This window comes from Homarus americanus, unplaced genomic scaffold (genome assembly GCF_018991925.1).
Source record: "Homarus americanus isolate GMGI-L3 unplaced genomic scaffold, GMGI_Hamer_2.0 scaffold45737, whole genome shotgun sequence".
Lineage (NCBI taxonomy): Eukaryota > Metazoa > Arthropoda > Malacostraca > Decapoda > Nephropidae > Homarus > Homarus americanus.
In genome coordinates this window covers 650,798-678,735 of record NW_024718828.1, presented here as the reverse complement: position 1 = coordinate 678,735, position 27,938 = coordinate 650,798, and the positions used below count along the sequence as shown (strand labels likewise).

At 43.4% G+C, this 27,938-nt stretch overlaps 1 protein-coding gene across 1 annotated transcript; it reads left to right on the top strand.

The window, feature by feature from the left end:
- Positions 1-37: 37 nt before the first annotated feature.
- On the top strand, positions 38-27,938 carry LOC121859832 (merozoite surface protein CMZ-8-like). Its single transcript, XM_042356796.1, has 2 exons — positions 38-150; positions 27,593-27,938. The coding sequence occupies exons 1-2, from the start codon at positions 38-40 to the stop codon at positions 27,936-27,938; spliced, it is 459 nt and encodes a 152-aa protein (XP_042212730.1).

Here is a 27,938-nt window from a genome sequence, read left to right as displayed (position 1 = left end):
TGAGGGTTCACGAACCCATGTTCACTGAAGGAGCCAAATGGGATACACTCACAGTCCAAACAGCCAGAGACGCGCCCATAAGGGTTACAAGGAAGCCTACAAGGGCGAGACCATCGTGGAGAGGATTGGCGCTGCCATGCGTGAGCAAACGTAATCCGCAGTGGAGAGAGTCCACCTCCAAACGGCGACTGCCCCTCACGCTGGAGAGTTTTTAATGGTCACTACAAGCTATCCCTTAGCTCCTTGCTGTTAGTTACTAGTCCTCCTTGTCGGTGTAGCCCTCAACTGTAGTACCTTCGAGAAATAGCAACCAAAGTCACAAGTACCACCAAGAGGAACACAAGTCACTCTTCATTATATAAAAGAAGGAGAACCCAACTCCCTGAGACACAACGGACTCACTGTGTTACCATAGAAAGATTGCACACGAGCTTCTCCCCAGGTTGTATCCAATCTTCCCCAGAACACAGCCATAGGAGGAGGTGTAGCTAACTTGAAGGTGTCCTAAAAGAGACATCTAAAATATACCCCACTTACTCATGGGCGTTATTTCATCCCAAGAGGCTCAGAGACTCGAAGCTTTTAAGGGAATACCACTTTTAGTTCTTAATTGAAGTGGATTTCAAACTCAATGAAGCCACCGAAAAGTGTTAAGTGTTCAGGTAACTGTTCCAACACTTGAAGGTTTGTGATATAGGAAGAGGAAAGACATACTATATAATTCCTTCCCTTCCCTTTTATATCTCCTCTTTCTTTACCGCTCTAGTCTCCTCTTCCATAATCTTCCTCTCTTCCTCGCTCTACCTCTCTAATTTCCTCCATGCTCTTCCTCTACCTCTAACCTCCTCTCTTCCATTCTCTCCCTCTCTACCTCTTTTATCTCCTCTCTTCCATTCTGTACCTCTATCTCTCCTCTTCCCCTTATATTTGTTACATTCCTCTTCTTCTGTCTCACCTCACTCTCCGTCTCTTGTTTCCATTCTCTCCTCTGTTTATTCTATCTTATTCTTCTTCCTCTGACTTTTCTCCTTCCCTTCCTCGCCCTCCCCATTCTCAATCCAATTTTGCTGCTTTCTTTTCCAACCTGTGTAGCTTCCTTCTTTCTCTCCTATGCCTCCCATTTCTTCCTTTTTCCTCCCTCCCTATTCATCTTCCTCCTCCTCCTCCTCCTCCTCCGTCAAGTGAGGAGAGGAGAGAAGCTCATCTGAAGGACATAGTGAAGGCAAATGAAACCATCCTCATCCTGACTGTGACATGTTGCTTCACACACACACACACACACACATACACACACATCATACAGTCTTACACCCCAGCATACTCAGTTACTCACCCATACCGCCATCCCCCGACGCACACGCACACACACACCCTACTTTCATTTATCCCTCAAACACCCACCTCCCCACACGCACACACCTTTCCACACACACACCACCTCCACACACACACACACACACACACTACCTTCACATCCCCACACACACACAAGCACCCTCCGCACACACACACACACACACACACACACGAAGGGAGCGAGGCAGCGGAAGCCTTGCTCATCCCCCGGCGTGACGTGTGGTCCTCGCTGGCTGCCGTCGACGCTGGAGTGCATAGGAATGTGCCTTTGTGAATGTGGCCAAACGTGTGTGTGCAACTTATGTGCGCCTCTCAATGGCCTGCCCGTGTGCGCGTGAAGACTCCTTGTGTGCGTGGGTTGTGTGGCTGAGGAGAAGGTGGTGTGCACTTTTTAGTGGCCTGATTTTCGGGTGGGGTGGTTGGGTGGGGTGGGGTGGGTGGGGTGGGTGGGGGTGGGGTGGGGTTGGGTTGAGTGGGGTGGGGTTGGGTGGAGTGGGGTTGGGTGAGGTGGGTGGGAGGGAACGATGTTGTGTCTCTCAATGGCCTACTTGTGTGTAAGTCTTTGTCATACAATAATTTACGGTTTATTTTGGAGAATTGGATACTTATGAACGCGTGGTGTGTAAGCTGGCCCATCGTGTATATGAGTGTGTGTCGTGTGCACGTCTTTCAGGCTCGCCGCTCTTGTGAACGTGTATGGTGTGTATACGTGTCATCAAACCCACCCATGTGTACCTGACTTATGAACGGAAGTTAACGATCCGTTCATGTGTACGTGAGAACCACCCCATGAAATCCGTGTATATCTGTGTACGTTTGTATTAACATCCTCCCAGCGGGTGTGAGGGTGTGAGCTCTCTATGTTTACTCTTTATGACTACCTCTACTGAAGCCTCCATATTAGCTTGTCTAGAGAAACACTAAATTAACTACACTCTCTCTCTCTCTCTCTCTCTCTCTCTCTCTCTCTCCTTGTACAGAGTATATAAAGTAAATCCTAACATTATTTTGATTCACAAAGCTTCACATCAATTCATTGTTCGTAATAGGTTCCCATTGGTCAGGACAGGTGAAGAACAAGGCGTGGAATATAATAACCTAACCATCCAGCTCAGCGTGTGTGTACAGTATGAGTTCATATTCCTTCTAATTGCTAATGAATGGAGACAACAACCCGGGCTCACTAAGCAAGGCTAACGCAGGTAAGTACTTGACAGGCGTTATAGGCCGTCTGTTGTCTACTTCTGGATCGATTTATTTCTTTAATTTAATGATATTTGGGGTTTAAGAAACATGGACATCGTCCACATGAAAGAATATAATTATCTTGACACCCTCTGCAGGGTACAAGTGTTCACCAGCCGCGTCTCCTCCCGTAAGGTGCACGGAGAGTTATGGGAGCTAAATATAACTCACGTCCCATGAATTTCCCCCTAAAAGACGAGAAGCACCACACCCTGCTGCACTCCCTATTGGGAAAACATAAGCGTCTCACATGTCAACATCCCAAAGGATTAGATTCTTTGTGTTGGGCGCCTGGTGTCCATCAAAACCCCTTTTCCGTCCGACACCGGCTCCGTACCCACCAGGCCGATGCTCACTTGTCAGCTGTGTCGGCACTGACAGAACCTTTGTGTTACCAACACTATAGAAGATGTTCTTCAACACCTATATGTACCTCCACCCTATATATATATATATATATATAATATATATATATATATATATATATATATATATATATATATATATATATATATATATATATATATATATATATATATATACACGAGATACAGGATTCTGATATATTTCCTTGGTAATAATAATAATAATAATAATAATAATAATAATAATAATAATAACATAAAACGACTGAATCAGATTAGCAAACTATCAGCACTTAACCTCTTTACTTAATCCTCTGCTACAACTAATACTAGAAATAGGTGTGCAGGTCCAATATTAGCCTATTTCTACCTTAATTGTACGTTTCTTTAAATTTCAAAATACGTACAGTGCCTCACTCCGGGATCTGCCGTGATTAACACTAACAGACCTACAAAAGGCATCTATACCTATTGCCTCATTTCCCCTTTCTTTTGTTCGTCCTATCGGAAACAAAAAATATTACATCAAATAAATAAAAGCATAAAAAACGGTAAATTTATAACAACTTTGGCCAACGGTATCTCAGGGGAGAAGGACAAGACCGCAGGACACAGCAATGACGAACTCAAATTGCCCTGCCGCGATAACATCTCTGCTTGAGGAATTGTCTCACTATTTTCCCAGACTGGCATCTCGACTCCTTATCAGCCCAGAGATGAATTACGTACACTCTCTGGATCTTATGTGACCCAGTTAAGAGGAGATACAACTACGGCACCTCCTCCTTCTTACTCTCTAACTTTATCTACTATTCTGTTAACTACCTACGGGATCCACAGGAGGAGCAACTACGCCAGTCCTTTACTCTGAATCTCCTATATTTTTTACCTGCATTACTTGTCAATTTCTAAAACACCTCCCAAAAAGGTCAAATAACAATGACACTTCCTCTTTCTCCTTACTCTCTGTTTATATAATTATTACCGAGTGAAATTTACCATTAGTATAACATTACGTAGAGACAGGTTCTTACATCACCCAGGCAAAAGGAACAACATTAGTACACTTCTTCCTGTTTATGTCTGTCTGTCTGTTTGTCTGTCTTAAAGCACTAAGGCGTCCACAGATAGACAATGATTCTGGAAAAGTTTCACCAATTAGAACCACCTAATCGTATGCACACCATCTCTCTCTATATAGACCAATATTGTTTATATGCTTCCAGATTTTCCGATAAATTACTATAATAACCGATAATATAAGACAAACAGACAAAGGGACAGTTGGTACCCCTGGGATAATCCATCCAAGTAATCTAACATAGTCATAAGTATACTATGAACTTAAGTCACATCTACAAAGTTTCGTGAGTCTCCTGGGAAGTTTAACAAGAGTCAATTATACAAACTTCTTGAAGGACAAACTGACATACAGGAAGACAGACCGACAGAGAGACAGAATGGCACACACAGACACATCAAGGCAGACGGTCAAACTGATAGCTATGCCACACACACACACACACACACACACACACACACACACACACAACAGCAGCAGCAGTAGTAGCAACGACCTTGACCCCGTAACCCCACAATCAATAGCGACCTTCCTTCTCCCTCGGTCACGGTACTGATACAGGATCAAGTTCACTAGTACAATACGTGGAAACTCGAATTCTATCAACTTACTAAAACAACAGCAACAGCGTCAACAGTGGCATGGGTGCTGATCAATGGCGGGTGAAAGTAATTCCTTCTGGAGTCTCACTGTTGATGCCGAAGAATTTTCCCTCCAGATGTTCAGGAAGCGCGGGAAATTCGAACCGTCCAATCAACGGCCCTCGTAATCTCCCGCCAAATTCATTACCACTGGCGCGCAAAGCTAAACAAGAACCGACTGGCGCGCTCACCAGGCTACGAATTCTCAATCGCTCGTAAGTTAAAACATCTTCTCAGCTGGAGATGCGAGACTACTGTACACCTAAACTGGCCTTTTTTTACAGACGAAGGGTGCAATAAACATCGGAATTGCGGTGAGATTCTACCTTAACGAGAGGCTTTATCTTATCCCCCACTTAAGCGAAAATCTAAAATAACGTAAGAGTCTTGGAGAATTCTCGACTCTGGGTCTAGTGAGGAGAACCCAGCTATGATTCGTTGCAAGAGGGTGTGGAGGTGTTTGGAATCTGGTGTTTGTTTAAACTTTGGTGTTTGTTTGGAGTGCGTAGAGAGTGGTTTGAGTTTGGTGGCGTAGTGATGGATGGTGGGTGATAGTGGTGGCGAACGATGGTAGTTGTTAATAGTGGTAGATAGTGGTGGTGAAGGATGGTAGTTGTTTTTAGTTGTAGGTGGTGGTGGTATAGTGCTCACGAGGCCATGTGATGGGAGATAATAGTGGGTGGTAATTAATGATGGATAGCAATTAATGGCAGTGAGTGTGGTGGCTTTGGATGATGGTGATAAGGGGTAATACTAATAATGGTGACGGTAGTTTTAATGGTGATATAGTGGTGATGGTGATAGTAATATTGACAAGACTCGTACCAGCTGTCTAGAGAATTGTGCAATAACATCGCTACATGCATCCCAACTTGCATACAAAAGAATCAAAGCTGCGTTAACGTGTAGCTGGTAGTGCGTCTGGCAGTAAAATGAGACGGGTTTGAAGAATTTTCCTTAACATTGATAAAACATTCAGTCAGTCAGTCAGGAAAGGCGACCAATGAGGTGACTAACACAACCAAGAATTTACATTTAACCATAAAGTGATATTAAAAGTTTCATTGACTAAAAGTAATTATAAAAATCACTTCAAGTTCACAACACTTCCTTACCGCAATTCAAGCTCCTCAGCCACGTTACCTTTGTGTACGTCTGTCACTGTTCCTCATCCACTTACCTGAAATACATAAAGGTAACATTTTAGAGTCTCTCTCTCTCTCTCTCTCTCTCTCTCTCTCTCTCTCTCTCTCCACAACAGTGAACACGAGACAGTCAAGCCAAGACGCACAAGAGAGAAACTCTACTCAAGTGACAAGTATAAGCCGCAAGCCTCAGCGTCTCTCAGTATTAATTAAACAGCTGTGAGGAGACGCCGGGAGAAGTTCTCTCTGGGGAGAACCCGTAACCAAATTTACTACTGTAAGGAACACATGAATATTATATTAACTGGAGAATTATTTAATTTTTTTGTTGTTGTGTTGTTTTTTCTATGGCGTTGATATATACATGGTTGAGGTGTTGTGGGTGGAGGGTGGTGAGGTGTTGTGGGTGGAGGGTAGTGAGGTGTTGTGGGTGGAGGGTGGTGAGGTGTTGTGGGTGGAGGGTGGTGAGGTGTTGTGGGTGGAGGGTGGTGAAGTGTTGTGGGTGGAGGGTGGTGAAGTGTTGTGGGTGGAGGGTGGTGGGGTGTTGAGGGTGGTGGGTGTGTTGTAGATGGAGGGTAGTGGATTGGGTGGGTGTTGAGAATTTGGGTGGAATTTTTTTTGTCGTGGATAAGGGGTAGCTGAGGGTGGGGAGTTAGTGGGTGGGGTGGTGGGCGTGTAGTGTGATGTTTAGATTTTGGGTGGTGTGGGGAGTGTTGAGGTGGCTGATTTTGAGTGTTAAAGATGGGGATGCTGTGGAGTGTGTCAGTTATTAAGGAAATACTGAGGGTGTGTATAGGTAGTGTATATGCGAGTGTAGGTGTGAGTAATTAGGTGTTGAAAGTAGGTGTTCGTATCTACTTCACTGAGTGTCTGTACCCGTGTGTCTCTGAGGTATGAACGTGTTGTGGCCGCAAACTAAAATTACATTCTTATTCACGCCAGAACAGAAGAGCGGATTTTTGGCCAAAATTTTTCGCTAAAAATAAATTTACATATTCATACGAGCAATTTACCCAGAACGGCTTCCTAGTATCGTTCTATTTTATTTTACATTTTTTACGTGTATATATAATTTTTTAGGTGAATTTAAATAATCTTAAGAGTTATTCTTAATATGTTGCATATGCTTCTATGTAATATATACATAGAATATCAGGTAAAAAAATTAATATATTAGAGTGAAGTAATGATGCATGATGCAAATGTCCAGCAATACAGGTAAATGCAATAATAATTCAAACATACACAGATATACACACCTACACATACAGCTCGCATCCTCACATTATACTAATACAAATGTTAAACTGATGAATTAACAGCAATGGTAAGTAAGGTAAAGTATGAGTGTTATGTAGCCAACACCTGTTTTAATACCTTAAGCCATACAGAGGACACGGAGCTACGTGCTGTGTGTCTGCCCCGGCATCACACCAGCTAATTAATACCCCTCAACCATGTGCGGCTGAACGTGATACTATGTATAACACAGTCGAGCCTGAGTCCATGATTATGCCACTAAAGAACTCTGTAAGCTTAATTACCTATCTGGGTCACATTATAATTACTGATGGAAGATAAAATAGCGTAATTAATAAGATAAGATGGTGTAATTAATAAGCAACTTCGGATATCTCAGTATCAGGGAAATTCGTGTAGTCTAGATATCAACGCGGAATTATTATGAATACAATACACACCCTTTCCCCCCTGACACTTGCAATATACAAGTCAAATTATCATGTAGCGACTTTGCATAAGCTTGCGGGGGTCTGTCAAAATGAGATCCTCGTTAATCTTCCACTGTCAATATTGTAAATTGTCTGGATGTACAGCAACGGGCAAAACTCCCTGTACACGCCACAATTTAGACTATACCCAGAGATAACCACTATAGTAATGTACCTCACTTCAGTATAGTTTCAACCAGACGTATATAAGAATTTTTTTTTTTCATGACTGTACTCAGAAAATATGGAATGGTTATCTTAATACAATTGAGTCGAAGCTTCTGAATATGTAATGGTTATGACACAATGACCTATTTAAGGAGAAAGGCAGAGTACATCAGTATATCTCACAATATACTCTCTCTCTCATACATAAACACACACACACATGCAAATTTAGTCAAATATTGCATTCTAAGCGCAATTTCTCTTCTCTCACTTTCTCCCTCCATACTACACACGCGAAGCATATATCACGCTGTTTTATATTCTCTCTCTCTCTCTCTCTCTCTCTCTCTCTCTCTCTCTCTCTCACATGAAATACGTATCACATACAGTATACATTTATCTCATTTCCATGCACTCTCTCTGTTTTTCTCACTTTCCCTCACACAAAGCAAATATCACACACACAGTCGCACTCTCTCACCTACACACACACACACGCACAAACACACACGTGCACACAGACACACACCAAGCACAAGCGCGCAAGACTTAACACATCTTGATTTGATCTTGAGCATTAGCATGGTCCAAGTGGCCGTAATGTGATTTGCAGGGTATGAGCCCTGATGCTTCAGTGACATTCTCTTAAGTTTAATGTGTGTGTGTGTGTGTGTATGCGTGCGCGTGTGTGTGTGTGTGTGTGTCGCACACAGGGTGGTCAAATGCGTCTAGCATGGCAGCACTATGTTAGTGTTAAGGAGCAAGCACTGCTTGCTCCCTCTCGCTTTCACCTGCCGCCGCTGGCTAGCCTCGTGGCGAACAGGGAAGCAACTTGCATAAGTCTTCCCCTGCCAGTACACAGCCTCTTCACCATCAAGACTCCTGCTGTGCCTCCTCGCGGCAACACACGGTAACTGGGTGCCTCGTGGGCCCAGGCTAGAACAGCAGGGGATCTCGGAGTAGCAGTGGGCCCCAAAGGGACGGCGCATAGGCCCACTGGCATGTAGACACGTTCTGGCGCCTACCAGCCATTGCCCCGCTGCCTTGCGGATTAACCTTGGTAGGTATAAGGCTACGGGAGTAAACCCCGAACGAAAAATCTGCGGTGGAGCCCCACATAAGGCAGACATGCTTACAGAGCTCCAACAAGACCCCAAAGGTGGTGTAGGTGGAAGAGGTGACCACCATGGAAACCCAACGACTACACCGGCGGACGAAGGCAATGCCTGATGGACAGGCTACTAAGGCAAAACCCAACAAACTGGGCGATCGGCAGTCCATTGGAACTCTCCCTCTCCCCAGTCGTTGCAACACTTGCACCACTGGTTCAGTGAGTCCCGGATCCCAGATGAGGGCCAGCTCACAGAACAGGGGTCTAGCTATACCTTCTTCTGGAAGGATAATCCTGCTGTGGAGAGAAACCGCATTTATGGAGTTGGCTTTGCCATCCGCCAACGCATCCTACACAGGCTAACTGAAATGCCTATTGGGATCAATGAGCGCCTCATGACGCTTCGAGTCCCATTGAATCACTCACGTCATGCCTTTTCCATCAGTGCATACGCCCCAACATTGGATGCAGAGGATGACATCAAGGAGGCCTTTTACGCCGACTTTGACAGAGTGCTAACCTCTATCCCCAGAGAAGACAAGGTTGTGCTCCTTGGCGAGTTCAATGCCAGTGTTGGCAGAGATGCTAGTATTTGGCAGGGAACCATAGGGAGAAATGTACTAGGTAAGTGTAATGCCAACGGCCTACTCCTCCTCAGCAAGTGTGCTGCACACAACCTCACTATCACCAATACCTTGCGGGCAATTGAAAAGGTATAAGGAGAGTCTTAAGACAAACCTGAAAAAGTGCCAAATCGACCCCCTCACCTGGGAGTCGATTACTCCACATCGTAACGCTTGGAGAAGCACCACACGAGAAGGTGTCAATACTTTCGAGTTAATCCGACTGCAAATTGAGGCAGATAAGCGCTGAGGCGGGGAAGACGCTGCCACAGCCCCTCCCGCGCAAGATGCAGCCCTCCACATGTGCAACGAATGTGGACGATCCTGCGGGTCCCATATCGGCCTCTTTAGTCACCTCAAAACTCACCAACCTAGGTGACATTCCTAATAACTCATATCATTGTATCATAGCTGGATGATCGTCATACTTGATTCCGAGTGACAGCAAAGTAGTAGTAGTAGTAGTAGTCAGTGCTCGAGGATTCTGGACGCGGGGACAGCGAGCTTTCTTCGACATCAGGATTTTTGATCCCATGGCCGCTTGTCACCGTAACCTACTGTAGCTCTCGATGCTGCACATAGGAGGAACGAGAACGACAAGAGACGGGCATATGGGGAGAGAATTCAAAATGTTGATCAAGGCAGCTTCACTCCTCTAGTGTTCACAACCTCTGGTGGGATGGGCCCAAGTGCAAGATGTTTCTACGCCAGACTCGCGGAGTTGATCTCCGAACAGAAGCAGCAGCCCAGAAGTTATGTTACAGCCTGGATGAGATGTCGACTGTCCTTCTCTCTCCTTCGGTCGGCTTTGCTCTGCCTCAGGGGAACGAGAGCTTCTGCCCCTACGCCGACAACTGCTGCAGATATTGACTATGAGGCTACAGTCACTGAATGCCGCATAGATCTGCGGCTCAACTAATCTAACACAGTTAGGATAGCTTCTTATGTATTAGGATATTTAATATTAAGGTAAATAAATGGCGGCGAAGGTGTGGCTATTGGGGGAGGCTGGAGGCCACGTTAAAAAAAAAAAAGTAGTAGTAGTAGTGGTAATAGTAGTAGTAGTAGTAGTAGTAGTAGTAGTAGTAGAAGAGAGAGAGAGAGAGAGAGAGAGAGAGAGAGAGAGAGAGAGAGAGAGAGAGAGAGAGAGAGAGAGAGAGAGAGAGAGAGAGAGAGAGAGAGAGTACAAGTTGCGTTGTAACAGGTTTAGCAGGATAGGCTGACAAAGACACGGGACTTTTCCCATATCACTCACGTCAAACACAACTAATCACGTACTTCTGCGCCCATTCACAAGAGTTTCTTAGATGAGTTGAGCCTTATCAACTATAATATATCAAATGAAGAGTCGTATTTATCCAGGCTTATAAATTAGTCGAGCTTATCCAGAGGGAAATTTGGGGGTGGGGAGATAGTGAATCATTTTCTAAATTAGTTGGGCTCACCTTTTCTAAATTAGTTAAATCCTGTTAAAGGGGGAGAGAGGGTGAATAGGCACAATAGTTTTTAAATAAGTTAACCATAACTATGAAGAAGAGGGAAAGGAACACAGCACTTTAAAAACTAACTGAGGGGATGGGACGAGGAAACAGCACTTCAAAAATTAACCGAGTAAAGCTAGAGGGGTGAGTGGGGTAGAAACAAGCTCAGCAGTATATATAAATTAAATGCGTCTAGCCTAAGAAGGTCTTCATAACATAAGAGACTTGGACGCCCATCAGCCTCTCTACATAATTGAAATTCTCTACAATATTTCTCTCCCACTAAAATATTCCCGGCACGTCTCTAGCGCCTCAAGATGATAATAAGGATATGTAATATTTCCCGGGGAATATTTCTCATCTTACTTTTCAACCCGAAGTTAATATTACGACTAAACTAATACAAAGAAATACTTCGCCCGTCATTAGAACCTGATTAGAACGTGGAAGGTATAATATTTGGGAGGAATATTTCCCATCTCATTTAGTCCATATATATATGCAGGAAATACTCATCTTTCTACGAGTACAAATTAACATGAAAAGAGTACCGAGGATATAATACTTCCCTAGGAATATTTATCCTTGTAAAACAGAGAATAAAGATGGCAGCAGATGTAATAAGTCTGGGGTAATATGTTCCCTTTATTCAAGGATAATACTTGTCCCGAGGGTTGTAAATTTAAGAGCCATTGGGAACTGGTCGTTTCAGTATGTATGTATGTATGTATGTATGTATGTATGTATGTATGAATGTACAGTATGTATGTATGTATGTATGTATGTATGTATGATTATTTTCTAAATATAACAGAATATAAGACAGCAACCCCATACACGTTTAATTACCTCTGTACGACAAACCTTAACACAATGTTTCGAAAATTAGTCCTTTATACTGTGACTTGAAACTGATGCAGTGAATAGGAATAATTACTTTACTAAACGAGAAGAAAGATGGAGTGATCTCTAGCACAGAAACCAGGGGTGCAGTGAGGAGCCCACGGTGTTAAGCGGGCCGGGGGTGCAGTGAGGAGCCCATGGTGTTAAGCAGGCAGGGGGTGCAGTGAGGAGCCCATGGTGTTAAGCGGGCCGGGGGTGCAGTGAGGAGCCCATGGTGTTAAGCGGGCCGGGGGTGCAGTGAGGAGCCCATGGTATAAGCGGGCCTGAGGCACAGTGAGAGCCCAATGGAATAAGTGGGCCGGAGGTGCAGTGAGAGCCCAATGGAATTAGTGAGCCAGGAACTCAAGGAAAATTTTTCTCTCAAGTCCGTCATGAAAAGGCATTCATTGAGTTGGCCACCTCAGCTAAAAATGCTTATAAAAGTTTTCTCTTCTGTAAATAATGTTAAGGATTCCCTATCGTGTTCCTGTCATGAGGGGAGAGGCTGGGAACAGAGGAGAACGCTGGGGAATTTGGGGAAGAGGAAGGAAAGGTTTGGGTACGAAATGTTGTGGCCACTGGGTAAGAGGTGCAGATAAACTGACCTAAGGGACTTGGGGAGAGAAGTGATAAACTGGAGGATGAAATAGGAATGTTAATAGTGTGGAACCAATCATTCAAGTCCATGTTGAAATTGGGGGTTAAATGAAGCGAAAATTGTGGGAGAGAATGGGGGAAAATTTTGGGAGTGGGGAAAAAATTGGGGTGTAAAAGGACAGATAATGGGTTAAAGAATGGGAAAGTAGAAGGAAAGAAAGAGTTATGTAGGGGAAACTGGGGAAAATTTGAGGAGGTATTAGACAGTAGATTAATTTAGGGAACTCAGAAGGCAGGAAACAATAGGGAAATTTTTCGGAACTGGTTATAAACAAAATAAAGAAAATTATGGAAAAGTCAGTAAGAAGACCGGAAAAATCTGGCAAGGAAAGTTAAATAAACAAAGTATAAAGGCAGAGAAATCCATGGAGCAGGGAAAAAATTGCTCGTAAGGAGGGAAATATTATAGAAAAGAAAGTAGAACGCAGGGGAAACAGCACAGCAAATTATCCCCGGAAACCTCTATTCGATAGGGCGAATTTCTTTACCAGAAAATTAGGCCATAATATACAGTGGCCATAGATATTTTATTTTTCCCCCAGGATGGTAAATGGAATAGCCGGGTGGGGGAGAAATTGTAAAAAGAAAAAAACGTCATATTTAGGGGGGAGTGGAAATACTCTAGACGAAAATCCCTAGTGAGTTTCTCAATCAATTACTTCAGAAACAACAATACTAGAACAGGTAGATATACAAGTACAGGTGTAGGTACAAGTACAGGGTCATACACAAAGAGACCTACTACATATTACGACACAAGGACGAAGGATTTTGACAACCCTACCGAGGCAGCAGGAGTCACAGTGTTCATTCTGAAATTCATCGACCCGCTCCGTGAAGATACTTTTTTGAGTGTGTGTCTAAACAAGCACTGGATACATATGCAAGCACTGGATACATATGCAAGCACAACCACTTATAAACACTACAAACACATAAATACAGGTATATATACACAACCACAGGTAAAAATACAAGTATATATATATATATACACAAAATACTACCATCATGTAGCGCCACAGTCATCAATACACCATCATCACCATCACCACCACCATTATCATCACCATCACCATCACCACCACCATCATCACCACCATTATCATCATCACCACCATTATCATCATCACCACCATTATCATCATCACCACCACCATTATCATCACCACCACCATTATCATCACCACCACCATTATCATCACCACCACCATTATCATCATCACCACCATTATCATCACCACCACCATCATCATCAGCACCATCATCATCATCATCACCATCATATTGTCATCGTCACACAATCATCATACAATCAACACACACATACACTCACCATTATCATCACCACCACCACCACCATTATCATCACCACCACCATTATCACCATCATCACCACCACCAGCATATATCACCAATTAGCATCATGTTGATACCATTTCCGTCAACTTTATAGCCGTGAATATAGTGATTTTTATTGATAATATCCATCAGGCGATAACAGCGACCACCCTCATTCATTACACGCGGCGGTCATCAGTCACCCTCACACACACTGTAGGGATACAACGGGGGATCTGTGTCCAATTTGTGACCTTACATAACACAATACAGTTTAATACAATATGGCCAGTCGCTGTATTTATGATCCTCCTCTTACAGCCAGGTGTATTTTTTTCAACATAATACAGTTTAATACAATATCCCTCTCAAATAACAATACTGTAATACAATATAGCCGCTCGCTGTATTTGACTAGTTACAATAACAGGCATGGGTAAATTTTAATACAATGTAATACAATATCTCGCTAATGCAATACAATGAAATACAATATCGTCGATAGCTGTATTTATTATGAGGTTCCCATTACGGCCCTTTTAACATATTGGAGTGGAGGATAATACAATATGGCAGCTCACTGTATTAATGGAGCGTGTTAAATATACTAGGTGGCAGTATTTTAACATTATACAACATATTACCCCCCAGGCTATAAGCGCTCGCTGTATTTCTAAATTAAGTTGTAACATTAAGTAAAATTTTGTGCCTTAGTATAGCATGTTGTAAAATAAAATAATAGTCCCACGCTGCTTAAACTATGAAATTATTGAGTCCGTATTTAAATCACACACACACACACACACACACACACACACACACACACACACACACGCACGCACGCACGCGCACGCACGCGCGCGCACACACACACACACACACACACACAGTCAAAAATTCGCGTCATGGGAAAATTGGGTTCAGGATTTTGACAGAAAAGTATATTACCCTTATTTCTATTTTTTTATTTTCACAATAGAAAGAGTAAAAGAAAGTCTACAGCTCCGCGGCATGACTGAAACTACTATTGGGTTCTGTATGAAAGACACTTAACGTGAAGTGAAAATAAATGGGTTCATTTTCAGGTTTATGATGAGGGTCTGGTGTGTCTATAGTAGAGTCTCTCTTGTGTTGTCGTTGTCGTTATTATATTAATATTTCCATTTTACTTCAATGTTGTCGTCGTTTTTGTTGTTGCTGCTATTTTTTTTTATTATAACAAAACATCTTCTGACAGGAGGCCAAGTAATAATATATAATACATCAGTATACATACTTAACAATATACAAATCATTGATACATAAACTAATTCAACAAAAAACATCCAAATAAATAAATAAATAAATAAATAAATAAATGAGAAAGGTGGTGAGCGGTTGGTTGGGTGGGGGTGTAGGGAAAGGGTAAGGTGGAGGCGAGGGTGGGGAGAGGGTGGGGTGAGAGAGGGGGCTGGAGAGGGAGGAACACAGAGTCCGGACCCAGTGACAGAAAATACAGCGGCAGGAATCCGGTGGCGGCAGCGATTCCTACATGACAAACAGCCGGACTGACGCCACAACAACACGACAAATAACGGAGTATAGGAAAAAAATAGTGAAATAATGGAAAATAAACATAAAACTAATACAATAAGGACAATCAAGGAAGTAAACACAAATAATAAAACAAGGAAAAATCTAAGAAAGTAAACAATACAATATGAGGGAAAATCTAAGAAAGTACATACAAAACTAATAACAACCCCCCCCCCCCACATAACTACATAGCATCATATCAAGTATAAAGAAAGTAGTCCATAAAACAATGACATAAAATATATATATAATTTAATGAAAGAATCACTAAATAACAAAGAACAAAGAAAACAGCATAAAAATAAACAAAGAGTAACTCCAAAATTCACGCAAAAAGATAAAAACAAATACAAGGAAAATACAAAAGCTACACAACAGTACTTAAAAAAATAGAAAACAAACTTATAAATGGCTGAAGGTTAGGTTAGGTTAGGTTAGGTTAGGTTAGGTTAGGTTAGGTTAGGTTAGGTTAGAAGAGACCCAACAAGACACAGGTTGACGGTGACCCAATACATTCAGCTTTACCCTCGAACGGACTGGTTGACTTTCTATCTAATTGTTTACAAACATCAGTTCTACCCACGAGGAGCCTTACGCCACGCAAAGTCTTAGAAGGAAATGGATGCTCCCTCTTCCTTCTATATCTTACGACGATTTATAAAGAAAAAACCATGTGGATACAGTATATTTTCGGCGGACACTAAGTCAGAGGTGTGTGTGTGTGTGTGTGTGTGTGTGTGTGTGTGTGGGTGTGGGTGTGGGTGTGTTGGGAAATGTTTAGGGTGTGTGTGTGTGTGTGTGTGTGTGTGTTGGGAAATGTTTAGGGTGTGTGTGTGTGTGTGTGTGTGTGTGTGTGTTGGGAAATGTTGGTGTGTGTGTGTGTGTGTTAGGGGAGTAAGTGTAAAGGGTGGTTGTTTGGAGAAGAGTGCGTGTATGTGTGTTTTTTGGGGGTTGTGTGGGAGGAGGTGATGGGGGGGTGTTTGGGGAAGGAGGAGGAGGTATTAGGAGAGAGGAGGGAGATGTTGGAAGGGTGTTTGGGGAGGGGAGAGGTGGTGTTGGGTGGGGGGGAGGAGTTGGAAGGGTGTTTGGGGAGGGAGAGGTGGTGTTGGGTGGGGGGAGGAGTTGGAAGGGTGTTTGGGGGGGGGAGAGGTGGTGTTGGGTGGGGGAGGAGTTGGAAGGGTGTTTGGGGGAGGGAGAGGTGGTGTGGGTGGGGGAAGGAGTTGAAGGGTGTTTGGGAGGGAGAGGTGGTGTTGTGTGGGGGAGGAGTTGGAAGGGTGTTTGGGGAGGAGAGGTGGTGTTGGGTGGGGAGGAGTTGGAAGGGTGTTTGGGAGGGGGAGGTGGTGTTGGGTGGGGGGAGGAGTTGGAAGGGTGTTTGGGGAGGGAGAGGTGGTGTTGGGTGGGGAGGAGTTGGAAGGTGTTTGGGGAGGGAGAGGTGGTGTTGGGTGGGGGGAGGAGTTGGAAGGGTGTTTGGGGAGGGAGAGGTGGTGGGTGGGGGAGGAGTTGGAAGGGTGTTTGGGGAGGGGAGGTGGCACATATAACGCACAATAAACAATGGACGGCTTCCCATACTGGCACACAAGGGCATAAAGTCTGCACAATGTGACGTTGCCTCCCTAAACTTAGATACAGAGTTCTCTCGCTTTCTCCTGGGAGGGAAAGGGGGGGGCAGAGAAAGGAGTGGGGGGTGACGGGTGACTGGGAAGAAAGTGGAGAGTGGGACTGAATGGGGAAAGGAGAGAGTGAAGAAGGAAAAGGGAGAGAATGATGAAAACTTAGGAGAGGGGAAGAGAATAAAGAAGGAAAAGTAGAAAGGAAGAGAAAAGTGAGAGAGAAAGGGGGAGAGGTAGAAGTGTAGGTGAAAGTAGAAGCAGAAATTATGAGGGATGGAGGGAGGATAAAGAGGAGAACTTAGGAGAGGGAGAGGAGAGAGAAATAAAACTTATGGAAAGGGAAGGGGAGAGAAATGGAAGAAGAAACTAGGGGAGGAAGAAAACTGAGAAGAAGGTAAGAGGATGGGGGCGACGAGGACTCCCCTTCAATGTCACTATACTTTCATCATCATCATCAAGGCATCCTTTACCTAGAATCTCACAGAAGTCAAAGGTCAACGTAACAAAGCCATAAATTCTGCTCTGGTTAAGTGTTGTGACAATTAGCACAGCACACAGGCGTCTCATAAGACCTCGACCAGAGTAAGCAAGACAGCCTTGTCAGTCAGACTTAAAGAAATTCAAAGTTCAGAGGAGAAAAACACGACAGCTTTTAGTCTCTGGGTTTAACTAATTTTCCAGCATAATGAGAAAAGACAATATTGTTTTTTTCCAGTTGAGAGAGAGAGAGAGAGAGAGAGAGAGAGAGAGAGAGAGAGAGAGAGAGAGAGAGAGAGAGAGAGAGAGAGAGAGAGAGAGAGAGAGAGAGAGAGAGAGAGAGAGAGAGAGAGAGTATTACTCCCTCAACCTACCCACCCCTAACATAGCCCAATAATATCAACAGAGGTGATCCTGGCTATACAGAGGTGGACACGTACCTGTTGTATCCTCATAAGCTGATCCTGCCGTCACAGCAAAAAATATCACGCTTTCTGGATCCTCATAGTTGGTTCTGTAATCACAGCTAAAACATCCACGCTTTTTGGATCTTCACAGCTGATCTTATAGTCACAGCTAAAAATTCACACCTTTTCTACCCTCAGAGCTAAAAAAATCGTACCGTTTCTACCCTTACAGCTAAAAAATCGCACCTTTTCTACCCTCACAGCTAAAAATTCACCCCCTTCAGGATCCTCACAGCTGAAGCCAACAATCACAGCAAATAATTCACACTCCTGTACCCTCACATATGAGTTAAGAAACCCAGCTGAATGAAAACCCTCACAGCAACGCTCAAAATCTTTCCAGAATCTCCCCCTTCACCAAAGACACAGCACACTGGAAGGCAAGACATACTCCATCGGCTGCCTTAACACCACACCTCACAACCCCCCACCGACTTGTTCCGATTCCCGATTCATAAAGGAGTCGTTTTCCGGCAGCAGAGGTGATGGATGACAAGACTAGAGGAGGTATGTAACTTCTGGGTTCACACTCTCACATTAATTAGTCAATCTTCTTCACCACTAGACAGTCGACTTTCTTTTGTTTCCTTGTTGACAGGTATTAGGTGCGTATATGGTCTTGGCACTACCTGTATACGCTTCTTATACAGGTGCTAAGTATACCCCGGATCTTCAATGTACCTGGTGATGTTTTCAATACAGGTACTGGACATTTACCGACTCTCTAAAGTACGTCAATATGTGCTAATGCAGGTACTGGGTATACACGGGCTCTTGAACATATCCAATCATACATCATTAACTGTACTGAGCATGCTTAGGTTCTTGAATATACTTGAACTTGAACCATTGTTGATATATAGCGAAGACTTGAATAAAAATCACATTTAGTACATTTACAATATTAGCTTCGGGTAAGTAATTCTCTGACTTGAATATTCTTGTATTATAACCTAACCTAATGGCGTTAAAACTAGAGATTATACACGACTCCATATTTTCCCCTATTCACACCCATTTATTTACTGAGGAAAGGAAAGGTATTATTATATTGTCGAGACGTGGGGGAGGAATACAGCTCTTGCTCTCCTGACAAGGCGTATTGTCGCCCCGGGCCAGATGCTGTTGGAATATTGACCCTTACAACGTGGACGAAGAGCTTCCCTTCTCCTGCCGATATCGAAATTTCAAGAGCATTTAACGAGAGAGAGAGAGAGAGAGAGAGAGACTTTCTCTCTTTCTGTATATATATATATATATATATATATATATATATATATATATATATATATATATATATATATATATATATATATATATATATATATATATATATATATATATATATATATATATATATATATATATATATATATATATATATATACACTCTCCCTCAATCAGTGTCTAAATATCTGACCGTCTGTCTATCTTCTCACTCACTCTTTCTTCATTTCTCCTTGCTCACCAACACCTCTCTCTCTCTCTCTCTCTCTCTCTCTCTCTCTCTCTCTCTCTCCTTGACACACTTCTCTTTTTGCCATTCTCCTTCCCGCCTCTCTCTCGTCTCTCACTCTCTCCCCCTGGCCAGTGATCTATCTTTTAATGCTTCGCCAGAGGACAATAAAACAAGTGTTGAAAAGATTAACCCGACGCTTCCCTCCGTTTTACAGATGGGGGATGAGCGCTTTAAATCACGGCACCGAGCGTCATGCGTTTCACCCCAGAGTTAACACGGTTATCCCCCGGAGATGGCGCATGTTAAGAGTCCAATTAATCTTTGTCAAGTTAAACCGTGTTAACCCAGAGAAGAGTTAACATGGTCTACCCGGAGTCGATATAATCCCGAGATGAGTTAGCTTTAAGACACGAAATAATCTAGTTAAACCAAGGATAGGTTAACTTAGAGGAGAGTTAACACAAGTTAACCCAGAGTAGGATTAATCCAACTGACTTGAGGACTGGTTAACTTAATAACGAGTTACCTCCAGCTACCCTATGGAGATATTAACTTCACGATTAACTATTTTCAATGTGTTAAAAAAAACAAATGAACGATACAAATTTATGCAAAAAAATTATCTTTTCACTCAGATTAGGTTTGGTTAGGTTAGGTTAGGCTAGATAGTTAAATTTGTGGCTAACTGATGATATTCGTTTGTAGATTGATAACTACATGATTGCTCCTACGTGAACAACAAACCGAATTATTGAAATAAATCGTCAGAAATACACTGAGATCTTTGTTCAGTTGCAATAATCCCAAAACATAACTCAATCATGCAGAATTTCAGCACAAATCGATTTTTACATAAAGATTCTATCCCTTAACAATTCTCTTTGATTACAGGTAACTACAGGTCGAGCAATTGCAGCAAAACATTGAGAAAAAATAAAACACACTTCTCAACTCGTGTCTCAACCAGGAAGTAATAAATGTCCCCCTTGCAAAGTGAATTCAACATTTTGCAATACCCTCTGTTGCATGCACCTCACTTTCTACAGACTTTCCATGAATTAAGAATGGGAGAAAGTTGCCTGGCCATGCACTAGTTAGTAATATAACATGAACGAGAAATCCCTTACCTACCAAAGCCAATATTACTAAATTCAGTAAAACTCGAGCATCAAGAAACAGAACATGTACACTGTTTATTATTTTAAGTTGTAACTCAATATGACGGTCCTCGTATGTATTACTAATAGACCTATGTGACTGACTGACTGACACACACACACACTGAACAACAACTTTATCAAGAAGAGAAACGCATCATTATCTCCCACTACAATTCAAAAAAATATAGAGAGTTCGTTATGACCTTCAGCGAGTCATGTCATTTGTATCGTAAGACAGACAGCAATGATGGAACACAATAGTTAACGGAAACAGAGACTTCGACCAATTATAGTTTACCTAAATCCTGGAAAACACACCACCAACACACACAGTGACAGGACAACACACTTCACTGCTCTACTCCTTCCATACAACAATATCTCGAGGTTTAGTGACATCAACGACCAAGGCAAAATACAACGAAGATATTTATTAACACAAGTCTATCGCAAACGGATATATATCTTGCTAGAAAATCAAGATCCACTTAATCTAGAAATCAATCACTCACAACAAAAGATAAATATACAATTCCAATTACATCACCTCCAAACATTTTTACTTTTACAGTCTTGAGTGGTCGTGTTCATCCATTAATCCGACAACAGTTATCCAAGAGGGAAGGAAGTGAGGTAGATTTATCTCCTTTTCTTTAGATATAAACCAAACGGCACATTTATCTTAGTTTATTTACCACCTATAAACATCAAAACAAATTAAATTATAAAACTCAATGTAATATTTTGGTGGGATATATTTCGTGTTCTCATCTCCTCCATTTATTTTGCTAATTTTCCTTATACTGTTCCTCTTTTATTACCCTCCATGTCTAATTTAACTGTTTTCATCTCTACTTTATTATCCTTTACTTCTAATTCTCTTCAATCTGTGACTGTTTCCTTACATCCTTAATCTTCCTTTACGTCGATAGTTATCTACAATCTTTATTTTCATACTTCTATTATCCCTATCTCTTCCTATCCCTCTATTATTTAATTCCTTTTCCGTTTTCTTACATGTAATTCCCCTTCCTTGGTGTACACGCTACCAGGAGAGGAGAATCTCGGCTCTTTACACACACGCGCGTACACACACACACCTTTCCTTCCCTTTCCTCTACGACAAGTAACTGGCGACTGCTTCAGTTTATGTGATAGCCAAACCTGAGCCAGAATTCTCGGGGAAATGTTTCGTACAGAGTTAGTATTGGGTGTTGACCACGTGTACTAACCTAACCTAACCGATTGTGGTGATGGTCACTCCACGAACTGCTTCACTAAACATTCGTGGTTAGGGAGAAAATTTTGGCAGTTTACGAAATATTACGGTTCGAGTGATATTTTATAACCATTTTTTTTGACTGGCTAAATTTCGCCTTTTCACGAGTTTTTTATGTGTTCTACTAAAATTTTGCAACTTAACTGAACCTCCACGACGGCCACCCACCCAACACAACCACCAAGACGGCCGCCCACCCAACACACCCACCAAGACGGCCACCCACCCAACACAACCTCCACGACGGCCACCCACCCAACACAACCACGACGGCCACCCACCCAACACAACTACCACGACGACGGCCACCCACCCAACACAACTACCACGACGGCCGCCCACCCAACACAACCTCCACGACGGCCACCCACCCAACACAACACGACACCCACCCAACACAACCACGACGGCCGCCCACCCAACACAACCACCAAGACGGCCACCCACCCAACACAACCTCCACGACGGCCGCCCACCCAACACAACCTCCACGACGGCCACCCACCCAACACAACCTCCACAACACTTACAGGTCGGGAGCGGCAACTGTCGAATCTGAATTTTCAATATACATTTATTTCTCCATGAGGGGAAAATACGATGAGAACAGACTGTGTGTGAATAGCTCCCCAAAACCGACATATATTTTAGACGAGAAAAAAAAACCTAAAACAGACATTTTTTTTTTCAGGACGCAAAAATATAAAGCTAAACGTCCGACACTTAGGCATTCGGTAAAAAAAAAATATATATATATATATGCTTTTTTGGGCACCAGAAAAAAGGACAAAAACCAACATCCTACAGCAGTACTTTTGCGTGCCTGAAAAAAAAATAAAAAATACATAAAAATAAAAATTTATTTGGGGGAACAAATCTCCTTTTCTAAATAGAGGTTATTTCTTGACAGAGTTTGAGGGGAGGAGGTGAGGGGAGGGGGGAGAGGAGGGGATTAGGGAAATGGGGTGAGGAGGGTGAGGGAGTTCTTGCTGTAAATAATAGGATTCGATACAGCCAGTTGAGGGACTGTAAGCTTACACTCAAGGGGGGGGGGGTGGAGAGGCTGAAGCTCAGGAAGGAGGAGGGTTGGGGAAAGGGGAAGGGAGGAATGGTTGAGAGAAAGGAGAGGGGGGAGGAATGGTTGAGAGAAGGGGAGGCGTGGTTAAAAGAAGGGGGGAGGGGAGGAGTGGTTGGGAGAAAGGGGGAAGGGGAGGAATGGTTGGGAGAAAGGGGGAAGGGGAGGAAAGGTTGGGAGAAAGAAGGGGGGAGGAAAGTGAGGGGCGAGAATATAAACACAACAAACATTTCCCCCTAAAACATTTCTTCATAAAATTCAATTCTCTTACAAATTATATTTTAGTCGTGCATTGTTCTGCCAACATACGCCTTTCCTGACCTGACTTATGGACGTTTTTTTTTTTTTTCTTTGCTTGATTTTTTTAAGCCAATTATATTTTAGCTGTCTTTACACAATGACCTAGAAATACAACAACAGCGTATGAGCTCGGTATGTGGCGAGAGGAAGAGGAGGAGGAGGAGGTGGTATTAGTAGTAGTGGTGGCGATGGTAGTAGTGGTGGTAGTAGTAGTGGCGGTGGTGGTAGTGGTGGCGGTGGTAGTAGTGGTGGTGGCAGTAGTGATGGTGGTAGCGGTGGTAGTAGTGGTGGTGGCGGTGGTGGTATTGGTGGCGGTGGTAGTGGTGGCGGTGGTAGTAGTAGTGGTAGTAGTGGTGGTGGTGGTCCATTACAACAGATCGGCAGCACTGCCAAAATGACATGTTGCAGCAACTTTTGCTGCTGGTTCCAGAAAATTTGACAAAAAAAGTAGCTATAGCGCAGGAGGTGGGCGCCTCGAACTGGCTAACTACGTTACCGATAAGGGCAAATGGTTTCAGCCTTAACAAACAAGAATTTACAGATGCCATTGCTCTAAGGTACGGTTGGCCAGTAGATGGTTTGCCCTCCCAATGCGTGTGTGGCTATTCCTATGATGGCGATCACGCCATGGTTTGCAAGAAGGGGGGCTTCATATGCATGAGGCATGACGAGGTAAGGGATCTCACAGCAAATATGTTGAAGGAAATCTGCCGGGACGTCATGGTAGAACCGACCCTCCTTCCACTGGATGGCGAGATCTTCCAACATAGGACTTCAAACACTTCTAACGAAGCCCGTGTGGACGTCAGTGCTCGAGGATTCTGGACGCGGGGACAGCGAGCTTTCTTCGACATCAGGATTTTTGATCCCATGGCCGTTTGTCACCGTAACCTAGCTCTCGATGCTGCGCATAGGAGGAACGAGAACGACAAGAGAAGGGCATATGGGGAGAGAATACAAAATGTTGATCAAGGCAGCTTCACTCCTCTAGTGTTCACAACCTCGGGTGGGATGGGCCCAAGTGCAAGATGTTTCTACGCCAGACTCGCGGAGCTGATCTCCGAACAGAAGCAGCAGCCCAGAAGTTATGTCACAGCCTGGATGAGATGTCGACTGTCCTTCTCTCTCCTTCGATCGGCTTTGCTCTGCCTCAGGGGAACGAGAGCTTCTGCCCCTACTCCGACAACTGCTGCAGATATCAACTATGAGGCTACAGTCACTGAATGCCGCATGGATCTGCGGCTCAACTAATTTAACACAGATAGGATAGTTTCTTATGTATTAGGATATTTAATATTAAGGTAAATAAATGGTGGCGAAGGTGTGGCTATTGGGGGAGGCTGGAGGCCACGTTAAAAAAAAAAAGTAGTAGTAGTAGTAGTAGTAGTAGTAGTAGTAGTGGTGGTAGTAGTAATGGTGGTGGCGGTAGTAGTAGTGGTGGTAGTAGTAGCGGCGGTGGCCTTTCCATGTCCTTCGGTCATGCTTACGTCCTCTGGCTGCCGGCTGCTGACACTGCGTCCAGAGATTACACCGTCAGACACGCCTACTCCCACGCCCACGCGTGAGGATTAGGATGAGGGGAGCGTGTTTGAGGGGAGAGAAGAAGGGTGATAGGAGGGGTGTGGGTGGTGGGGGCGAGACGCTTGACTAGAGGGAAGGGAATAAGGGGAGTGGGGGCATGTGTGGGGAGGGGGAGGCATGTGAGGAGTACGTGGGGGACATGTGGGAGGGGGATACGTGGGGGGGGGGGAATGTAGGGAGGAGAGCATGGGGGAGTACGGGGGAGGCAGGTGTGTTGGGGGTGAGGCGTGATGGGGGTGAGATCACGAGGGAGGAGAGAAGGGCGTGGAGGGAGAGAAAGGAGAGAGGAGGAGGAATAGGTGAAGAATGTAGAACGAGGTAGGATGAAAGGTAAATTGAATGAGGAGAGGTGACAGGTAGAGAGGAGGTGGGGAGAGGGCTTTAGGAGTAAGGGGTGAGGGTTAGAAGAAGAAAGGAGGCGAGAGTTTGAAGTGAAGAGAAGTTGAAAGGGAAAGGATAAACCAGAGATAAAAGTAAGGCGGGGGAACTCGGAGACACAAATGAAGTTGTATAGAAACTCAACACACACACACACACACACACACACACACACACCTAACCTAACCTAACCTACTATACACACATAACACCCTATAAACGTCATCTATACACACAACATTATTAACAACATCTGTATACACACAACACACTATTAACATATATTTCTTACTATTTTATCTCGAAATCTAATGAGCTCTTCAGATTGTTCCGATAATTTACTGTTACCGTCACATCTTCCACGTGAATAGAATACTTTTTTCTTTTCTTTATGTAGCAGAAACCAGGACAGATTAACGTATACTTATCCCAAGCAAGTGTCTCTGTACTGTACTTTCATTTCTGTATTAATAAAATAAAATAATACCACCATAACCAATGACAGTGATCGTCTTCACGTGCGGTAACTCGGTCAAGAAGCTACAATACGACACATAGCCGAGCCTTTATCTATCCCGGGCGCCGTGTCCTTCAAGAGTCTGATATCTGGCTCCTCCTCTATGCTCGCCTGCGTCCTACACTCGCTGTACAGTATAAGAGGAAGGAAGTGTCACAGTGCTCCACTTGGCCAGTCAGGCGGCCAAAAGCGGCTGAAAGATGCACAAGGAAAAACAGCACAGTCGCTTTCTTGGTGGAATCATCACAAAAAAACCAGCAATATTATGACTCGTGACGTCCTGGAGAACACATAAGAGAACAAGAACACACCGGGAATAACGACACACGAAGAACAAGGAAACAAACATAATGACACACTGCAATATCTCTCTCTCTCTCTCTCTCTCTCTCTCTCTCTCTCTCTCTCTCTCTTCTAGCGATAGTCACACTTGTTAAATTAATATCGTCCTGAACGCACACAACGGTACAGGAAAACACACACAGCAAGACTATTGTTACGTGAGGCCATAATAACGTGTTAGTGATAATAACAACATAAGACTTGTAACATTTTGGTCACACAATAGCAAATATGGTAACGACTTGGGGCTCTTCCTTGTGTTTATTAAAGTCCTATTAAGCTCATCAGGCCACTTGTACTTCGTCAAACACTAACTTAACCTAACCTACAACAGACCAAATGATTCAAAAGTACCTCACACTCCTTATCTGGATGGGTTGAGAAAGGGGAGGAAGATACTAGGTGGTGAAGGGGGGAAGGGAAAGGGGAGGGTGGAGGGGGGAAGGGAAAGGGGAGGGTGCAGGGGAAGGGGCAGGAGAATAGGAAAATAGGAGGAAAGAGGAAGGAAGGTAATTATCATAAACACTTAATATTAAACTTAAGTTCTCCAAAGACTCATCACCAGAGAGGTAAATGCTCACTGTCCCATCAAGACCCGAGATTTTAAGACCCACTTAACAAAGATTTGTCCAAGGAAGATGAATTAACTTGGACTATAAGGCGAATAATGGCCTCGCCGCCACGTCATTCTCAACCTCGGTCCCTTCCTCGCCCCCAAAAAAAAAGTTTATGAAGATAAGGATATTATAAAAAGTGTGTGTGTGTGTGTGTGTGTGTGTGTGTGTGTAAAAGACATACATAAACACACTAACGCACAGGAGTACAAACCCAAATACTACAACGAATTTAGACAGATGGAAACTTAGAGGATGGACAATTGAATAAACAGACAGGGAAACAAGGAGTGGTCACATGCAAGGAGTGATTAAATGACAGACAATTATTATAAAGCTATATTTCGCCTCATCACCTCTGCATTACTCACTCAGTAAGAGCACGTAAACTGCCGGCCAGGGAAGGAGTCTTAAAAAAAAAAACTTAGGTTAAGATTTTACTCGTAACTTATAGGTTTAAGAACGCATTTAAATGGCTGACTAAAGTTATAACCCAAACAATATTATCGGTAATGACACTATATTTACACCGAAACCCTACCTTAATAAGATACGGTACGTTAACACACACATACACACACTAAGAATGCAAACCCTCGCGTGGCATTACCCTCTAGCATTAGTGTACTGAGGGGAAGAGTCATACTAAACCACTAGCGTACATCTTACCCCCATCTACTTCCCTTAAGCATCATGTGTGGGTAATAAAACAAGTAAGTAATCTCTCCTCCCAACCAAAGCGTACAACGAGGACAAAATTCGTCCCATTTACGACCGAGAAAAAGCTAGAATGCTGTAACGTCACATGTAATTTGGACGGGATACAGCTGTTGGGAATCCGTGATCGACTAGGAGTTAATCCCTTAAGCCCTGTGATGATCCCAACCAATGACTCGCTACCTTGTCTTTTTTACACCGTGTTCTACTCCTAGTTCACCGTGTTCTACTCCTAGTTCACCGTGTTCTACTCCTAGTTCACCGTGTTATACTCCTAGTGCACCGTGTTCTACTCCTAGTTCACCGTGTTCTACTCCTAGTTCACCGTGTTCTACTCCTAGTGCACCGTGTTCTACTCCTAGTTCACCGTGTTCTACTCCTAGTTCACCGTGTTCTACTCCTAGTGCACCGTGTTCTACTCCTAGTGCACCGTGTTCTACTCCTAGTTCACCGTGTTCTACTCCTAGTGCACCGTGTTCTACTCCTAGTTCACCGTGTTCTACTCCTAGTTCACCGTGTTCTACTCCTAGTACATGTTTACCTCTAGTAAACTACTCCTAG